The following is a 9,214-nucleotide window of genomic DNA, read 5'->3' on the forward strand; positions in this document are numbered from 1 at the left end:
AATCAAAGAAAAACCTCGCCGGGTGGCTTTAGTAAGGCCATGGTAAGTGGTAAGTGAATACTAATCAGTGAAAGCAGATGCCTTTAGTGTCTTCTCCCATTGTCCAGAGATTCACTGACTCTTGACTCTCATTAGAAAAGGCTTCTGGCTATTGTGTGTGTACAACGGACAATTAAATACCAAGGAGAGGGGTGAGAGTCCCCTAACTGGCTGCATTGTGACATCGGTGAATATACTCCCCCACTGCTCTAAACAAGGATTAACCCCTTTACTATAAGTGACTGCATGGAGTTTTATACAAAACAATGAAGTTTTTTTTTCTATACAGTCATGGCCGAAAGTATTGGCACCCTTGAAATTGTTCCAGAAAATGAAGTCTTTCTCCCAATAAATTATTCCAACTATGTTTTGTTATACGCGTTTATTTCCCTTGTGTGTACTGGAAATTTTATTTAAAAAAAAAAAAGGCAAATATAATTTTACACATAGCCCACAAATGGGCTGGACAAAATTGTTGGCACCTTCAACTTAATATTTGCTTGCACACCCCTTGGAATAAATAACTGCAATCAATCGCTTGCTATAACCATCTACAAGCGTCTTACACCTCTCAATTGGAATTTTGGACTTTTCTTTTGCAAACTGCTCCAGGTCTCTCATATTTGAAGGCGCCTTCGCCCAACAGCAATTGTATGATTTCTCTACAGGTGTCAAAGGGATTTAGATGCGGACTCAATTCTGCTACTTCAGAACTTTTCAGTACTTTGTTTCCATCCATTTCTGAGTGCTTCTTGAAGTATGTTTAAGGTCATTGTGCTGTCGGAAGACCTATGACCTCGGAAGCAAGGCCAGCTTTCTGGCACTGGGCACTACATTGTGATCCAAAATCTTTTGGAAATCTTCAAATTTCACGATCCTTTTCACTCAGTCAAGGCACCCAGTGCAAGAGGCAGCAAAACAAGCCCAAAATACGTAATTACTTACCGGTAATGTGTTTTTTCTGAACCCATGACAGCACCACGAGAGAGGGCGGATCCCCTCTCTCGTGGTGCTGTCATGGGTGCTGGAAAAACATCTTTGAACCTCCACCATATTTGACTGTAGGTACTGTGTTATTTTTCTTTGTACATTTTCAGTAAACAGTAGAATGATCTGCTTTACCAAAAACCTATATCTTGGACTCATCTGTTCACGAAACGCTTTCCAAGAAGAATTTTAGAGGTATTACTGCGCTGCCTGTGACAGGAAAAATAAAAAACAAAAAAAACAGCTGTTTTGTATAATAAAAGGTGTGATTTTATTTCTACGCGTTTCAGGAGTCTAAGCCCCCTTCTTCAGGAAAGGAATCACTCTGATGCACATCAAACAAAAATCACTCCTTTTATTATACAAAAAAATGTTTTTGTATATTTCCTGTCACGGGCAGCGCAGTAATACTTCCTTCTGCTCCTCCAGTCTACATTTGATATCTCAGAGGACTGCTGCAGCCTGTTTCATTGAGTTTGCTTTGGATGTGGTGACTCTCTCACAACTTTAACAGGTGAGCGTGCTTAGCTTATTTCTACTCTGGTTTTGTTGAAGGATAAGACCCTATTGCGCCTTTTGTTTTCCAGTTTTTTCCTCTTTAGAATTATGCCTCTGTGTCAGCAGCGGGGTCCTTCTGGGTCTCCTGCCATAGCGTTTCATTCCATTCAAATATTGACGGATAATTCATGCTGACACTGAGGTACCCTGAACCTGCAGGACAGCTTAAATCTCTTTGGAACTTGATTGGGGCTTCTCATCCACCATCCGGACTATTCCACCTTGCAACCTTTCATCAATTTTTCTCTGCCGTCCACATCCAGTCAGATTAGCTATACTGGGTATTAAACTTCTTGATTATGTTGTGCACCATGGACAAAGGAACATCAAGATTTCTGGAGATGGACTTGTAACCAAGAGATTGTTGATATTTTTGAAGAATTTTGGTTCTCAAGTCCTCAGACAGTTCTCTACTCATTCTATTCTCCATGCTTAGTGTGGCACAAACATACACAATGAAAAGATTGATCCAACCTCTTTCTCTGGTTTGAGGTGTGATTTTCATATTGCCCACACCTATTACTTGTCAATAGTGAGTTTGAACAAGCATCACATGCTTGAAACAAAGTTGTTTCCTTTAAATTTTGGAAAGGTGCCAACAACTTTCTCAGGTCCATGTTGGGAGTTTTGTGTGAAATGATGTTCAATTTGAATTTTTTTCCGTTTTTTTTTTTTGCTTTTTTTGTGCTGTTAAGGGTACTTTACATACAACGATGTCGCTAACGATATATCGTCGGGGTCACGGTGTTTGTGACGCACATCCGGCGCCGTTAGCAATATCGTTGTGTGACTAAAAGGAGCGACGATCAACGATCGCAAAAACATCAAAAATCCTTGACATATCACACCTTTTCATAATATCGTTGGTGGTGCATGCCGCTGGTTTTTCGTCGTTCCTGCGGCATCACACATCACTATGTGTGACACCGCAGGAACGACGAGCATCTCCTTACCTGCGTCCACCAGCAATGAAGAAGGAAGAAGGTGGGCGGCATGTTCCAGCCGCTCATCTCCGCCCCTCCTCTGCTATTGGTCGGCCGCTTAGTAATGCCGCACGAACCGCCCCCTTAAAAGGAGAGATTTTCGGTGTCTCCAGCGACATCGCTAATCAGGTATGTGCGTGTGACGCTGCCATAGCGATATTGTTCGCTACGGCAGCGATCACCCCCATGATGAAACAGCGACGTGGGCGGGTGCTATCGCTAGCGATGTTGCAGCGTGTAAGGCTATGTGCACACTAGAAAAAGGATTTTTCTTAAGAAATTTCTTAAGAAAATGTCTTGAGAGTGAAGGATTAGCGCACCTGCGTTAAAAAAAACGCACCAAAAACGCACCTGCGTTTTTACCACGATTTGGTGTGTGTTTGGTACGTTTTCACCGCTGGTTGCTCCCTGCGTTATTGTGCCGTTATCTATGGTAACTAACGCAGTTAGCTGCAGAAAAGAAGTGACATGCTCATTCTTTTTCTTAAGAAAATCTACAGAAAGAATTTTCTTAAGAAAAAAACGCAGTGTGCGCACAGCTAATTTTTTTTTGCCATAGGTTTGGCTGGGGAATGTCTGCAGAAAGGTTACAAGAATTTCTCAAGAAATTTCTGCAGCAAAAACGCACCAAAAACGCAGGTAAAAAACGCAGTGTGTGAACACAGCCTAAAGCACCCTTTACAGTATACACAAAGGAAATAAACCTGCATAACAAAACATGTGTAATTGCAATAATTTTCTTTGAAAAAAATACTTCATTTTCTGCAATCATTTCAAGGTGCCAACACTTTCGGCTATGACTGTATATTGCATAATAGTCACTTAACTATAATAAGACCTAAATATTCAATTTCCCTACTGATACCACTCAACTAGTTGGCTATTTTGGAACATATCAAGCTGCTTGTCAAGCGTTAATGCATGCCCTCATCATCTCCCGCTCGACTAATGCAACCTCCTGTGCTGCGGCCTCCCTTCCAACACTCATGCACACTTCCAATCTAACCTAAACTCTGCGGCCCGATTAACCCACCTGTCCCTTCGCTATTCCTCCACCTCTCCTCTCTGCCAATCCCTTCACTGGCTTCCCATTGCCCAAAGACTCCAGTTCAAAACACTAACCATGACATATAAAGCCATGCACAACCTGTCTCCTCCCCACATCTGTGACCTAGTCTCCCGATACTTACCTACACACAACCTCAGATCCGAACAAGATCTCCTTCTCTCTTCCCATAATCCACACAAGATTTCTCCCGTGCCTCCCCCATACTCTGGAACACTCTACCCCAGCAAATCAGACTCTCTCCTACCGTGGAAAGCTTCAAAAGGAACCTGAAGACCCATCTCTTCCAACAAGGCTACAACCTACAATAACCCTCAGTCTACTACATAGCTGCATGACCACCTCCACCCTCACCTACTGTATCCTCACCCATCCCTTGTAGACTGTGAGCCCTCGCGGGCAGGGACCTCTCTCCTCCTGTACCTGTCTGTGCCTTGTATTGTTTATGATTATTGTACTTTATTCTATGTATACCCTTTTCACTTGTAAACCGCCATGGAATAAATGGCGCTATAATAATGAATATAATCAGGTAACATAAGGCCTAATATATCATTTACATTTTTTTTAAGTCCATCTTCTTTAACTTGTTACGTTCACTGCGTTTTTAGCATCAAAGTCATCAACACAGCACGTGTGGGTTCATGAATTTGGTGCAATAAAAAATATTAAAAAAAATAAATAAAATATATTTGTCCATGACCTTTTTAGAGAAAAAAGTTAGATGATGCATTAAAATGTCATAAGCAACGATAACATTTGCACAAAAACTAAAGACTAGGTGTGGAAGAGGGGAGAACTGAAGTCCAATTGGTCAAAATGTTTTTAAAAAGTTGCAAATAATGAATGTAATAAGCAGATAGAAAATATAAATAAAATTAAAAAATAATAATAGTAATAATAATAATAATAATAATAATATGGGCAACCAGGTAGAAAATAGACATCAAAAAAGGAGCAACATAAAAATAATTTGGAGCACAGCAAAATAAAAAAAAAAAAAAGTCTCAAAACAGGGGAAAATAAAAGACAAAAAAATAAGCGCCAGTGCAAAATTGATTCCGACCCATAGCCTATATTATATTACTAGTTTCATTAAAGTTTCTCAATTTTTCCATAGTATATAATTGATTGATTGACAAATTAGATCCAATGATCATTTATAGATGAGATCATGAATGGATAAAGAATTATTATTCAGATTAATCAAACATTCGACAATGAATCACTTCTGACTCCGGTTATCGCTGCCGTTTCATATATATGGGACCTTTGAGATATATATATGGGACCTTTGAGATATATACATGGGACCTTTGAGATATATACATGGGACCTTTGAGATATATACATGGGACCTTTGAGATATATACATGGGACCTTTGAGATATATACATGGGACCTTTGAGATATATACATGGGACCTTTGAGATATATACATGGGACCTTTGAGATATATACATGGGACCTTTGAGATATATACATGGGACCTTTGAGATATATATATGGGACCTTTGTGATATATATATGGGACCTTTGTGATATATATATGGGACCTTTGAGATATATATATGGGACCTTTGAGATATATATATGGGACCTTTGAGATATATACATGGGACCTTTGAGATATATACATGGGACCTTTGAGATATATACATGGGACCTTTGAGATATATACATGGGACCTTTGAGATATATACATGGGACCTTTGAGATATATACATGGGACCTTTGAGATATATACATGGGACCTTTGAGATATATACATGGGACCTTTGTGATATATACATGGGACCTTTGTGATATATATATGGGACCTTTGAGATATATATATGGGACCTTTGAGATATATATATGGGACCTTTGAGATATATACATGGGACCTTTGAGATATATACATGGGACCTTTGAGATATATACATGGGACCTTTGAGATATATATATATATATATATATATATATATATATGGGACCTTTGAGATATATATGGGACCTTTGTGATATTTATGGGACCTTTGTGATATTTATGGGACCTTTGTGATATTTATGGGACCTTTGTGATATTTATGGGACCTTTGTGATATTTATGGGACCTTTGTGATATTTATGGGACCTTTGTGATATTTATGGGACCTTTGTGATATTTATGGGACCTTTGTGATATTTATGGGACCTTTGTGATATTTATGGGACCTTTGTGATATTTATGGGACCTTTGTGATATTTATGGGACCTTTGTGATATTTATGGGACCTTTGTGATATTTATGGGACCTTTGTGATATTTATGGGACCTTTGTGATATTTATGGGACCTTTGTGATATTTATGGGACCTTTGTGATATTTATGGGACCTTTGTGATATTTATGGGACCTTTGTGATATTTATGGGACCTTTGTGATATTTATGGGACCTTTGTGATATATATATGGGACCTTTGTGATATATATATGGGACCTTTGTGATATATATATGGGACCTTTGTGATATATATATGGGACCTTTGTGATATATATATGGGACCTTTGTGATATATATATGGGACCTTTGTGATATATATATGGGACCTTTGTGATATATATATGGGACCTTTGTGATATATATATGGGACCTTTGTGATATATATATGGGACCTTTGTGATATATATATGGGACCTTTGTGATATATATATGGGACCTTTGTGATATATATATGGGACCTTTGTGATATATATATGGGACCTTTGTGATATATATATGGGACCTTTGTGATATATATATGGGACCTTTGTGATATATATATGGGACCTTTGTGATATATATATGGGACCTTTGTGATATATATATGGGACCTTTGTGATATATATATGGGACCTTTGTGATATATATATGGGACCTTTGTGATATATATGGGACCTTTGTGATATATATATGGGACCTTTGTGATATATATATGGGACCTTTGTGATATATATATGGGACCTTTGTGATATATATATGGGACCTTTGTGATATATATATGGGACCTTTGTGATATATATATGGGACCTTTGTGATATATATGGGACCTTTGTGATATATATATGGGACCTTTGTGATATATATATGGGACCTTTGTGATATATATATGGGACCTTTGTGATATATATATGGGACCTTTGAGATATATATATGGGACCTTTGAGATATATATATATGGGACCTTTGAGATATATACATGGGACCTTTGAGATATATACATGGGACCTTTGAGATATATACATGGGACCTTTGAGATATATACATGGGACCTTTGAGATATATACATGGGACCTTTGAGATATATACATGGGACCTTTGAGATATATACATGGGACCTTTGAGATATATACATGGGACCTTTGAGATATATACATGGGACCTTTGAGATATATATATGGGACCTTTGTGATATATATATGGGACCTTTGTGATATATATATGGGACCTTTGAGATATATATATGGGACCTTTGAGATATATATATGGGACCTTTGAGATATATACATGGGACCTTTGAGATATATACATGGGACCTTTGAGATATATACATGGGACCTTTGAGATATATACATGGGACCTTTGAGATATATACATGGGACCTTTGAGATATATACATGGGACCTTTGAGATATATACATGGGACCTTTGAGATATATACATGGGACCTTTGTGATATATATATGGGACCTTTGTGATATATATATGGGACCTTTGAGATATATATATGGGACCTTTGAGATATATATATATGGGACCTTTGAGATATATACATGGGACCTTTGAGATATATACATGGGACCTTTGAGATATATATATGGGACCTTTGAGATATATATATATATATATATATATATATATATATATATGGGACCTTTGAGATATATGGACCTTTGAGATATATATGGGACCTTTGTGATATTTATGGGACCTTTGTGATATTTATGGGACCTTTGTGATATTTATGGGACCTTTGTGATATTTATGGGACCTTTGTGATATTTATGGGACCTTTGTGATATTTATGGGACCTTTGTGATATTTATGGGACCTTTGTGATATTTATGGGACCTTTGTGATATTTATGGGACCTTTGTGATATTTATGGGACCTTTGTGATATATATGGGACCTTTGTGCTGCTTTTTATTTTTTCTTTGTACATAAACCTGGAGAAATCATGGGATTCACCGCAGAACTCATCATTTTTTTTCCAAAAATTTATCAACAATTCTGTAATCCGAAAATTACTTTGATATTTGCAAAAATAAATAAAATAAAAATGAGCCTTGGCTACAAAAGTGGGCTACTAGCAGCAGAAGGTATTGCAGGCTGATCGTGGAGCGCAGTGCTCGGCAGTACGTGCACACAGCAGCTGCAGGGAGAACAATGCACTGTCTTACCTGATCTCCTTGATGCTCTCCAGCTTACACATGATCTCCTGCTCGTCGCCCATACTCCCCGCTCCACAGCGCAGCTGACCACTGAAATGTACAGACAAATCCAGCACAACAATACAATGGGCACAAATGTAAGCACAGCCTGCGATCCAGCAAAGTGACGCTCCCTGGTGCTGCCGGGAAATACAGTCCGTCCCAAGGTGTCCCTCCAGCCCATCCAGGAAGCTAGGACTACAGCTCCCAGAAGACCCCGCGCGCCTCCTCTCCCTTCACTTCCTGCTGCCTCCCAGTGCTGTGCAGAACATCCCAGTGTTCATCAATTTGCTGGAGCTAATGATGTGAAGGGGCTGACAGCAGAGGGAGGCGGCGGAGCATCAGATATTAGTCTTCCTAATGAGAGTGTGAGGCAATGCTGCTGGGACAGTGTAATGTGGCCATGCCTCACTGCGCTCTCCATTCATCAAGGGCTTATTAGTGTGAGGGAAGAAATGGATGGGCTCTGGCTATTAGTGCGGTTTAGGGGTCTTATTGATAGCACTCAATCATTTGTGAAGGCCAGAGTCTTGTAATACAGAGGGGAGTCAGAGTCCTACACTGTAAAATGGCACAAAATGTGCACTATAGGGCCAGCATATTGTGACGGTATACTTAAGTGCCTGGCGTATTAAAATGATGCCCTTTAGAGCTTCACGTATCTGTACCGCCTTGAGAGGGGCCCGGCCGCTTGCTCGGGCCGAGCCACTCAAGGTCCGGGCTCGGGTTGTCGGTGGCGCAAGCGCCTCCGGATCGGGGGCTACGTTGCTCTGTTAAAGGGAGAGGCAGTGGGGGTGGTGGTGACGGGACGAGGCGCGCAGCCGGGGAGGGCCACGCTGTCGTCTCACGGGTCGTGCTGACGGGTTGTACCACCGCTGCGGCTAAAGTGATGGCGGGCTCGTCCGGGATCGGTGTTGCGGCCGCAGCCGAGATGTTAGCCCATCCGTTGGTAGGGGTGGTGCGTCCCGGGGCCCGGTTCGGGGATCTGTAAGCGCTGATGTTGTCAGGGTGCCATGCCGCGGTGTAGTGTCGTGCCCGGATGGCACTGGTGTACTCACGATTAATTCACACTCAGAGTCACTGGTAAACCAAAGTTCGGATATGGTCGGTCCCCGCGGCCAGCTGCTGATGTCCCCTGTGGGGTTGATG

At 40.2% G+C, this 9,214-nt stretch overlaps 1 protein-coding gene across 1 annotated transcript in view; it reads right to left on the reverse strand.

Annotated features, from left to right (window-relative positions):
• The window catches only part of ZC4H2 (zinc finger C4H2-type containing), a 64,486-nt gene extending 56,229 nt beyond the window's left edge, over positions 1-8,257 (reverse strand). The window contains exon 1 of the mRNA XM_075323893.1: positions 8,036-8,257. Within this exon, the coding sequence (XP_075180008.1) occupies positions 8,036-8,088 (53 nt within the window). The 5' untranslated portion in view covers positions 8,089-8,257. The remainder of the gene's footprint in view (positions 1-8,035) is intronic.
• Between the last annotated feature and the right edge of the window lie 957 nt (positions 8,258-9,214).

Source organism: Anomaloglossus baeobatrachus, chromosome 9 (assembly GCF_048569485.1).
Source record: "Anomaloglossus baeobatrachus isolate aAnoBae1 chromosome 9, aAnoBae1.hap1, whole genome shotgun sequence".
Classification (NCBI taxonomy): Eukaryota; Metazoa; Chordata; class Amphibia; order Anura; family Aromobatidae; genus Anomaloglossus; species Anomaloglossus baeobatrachus.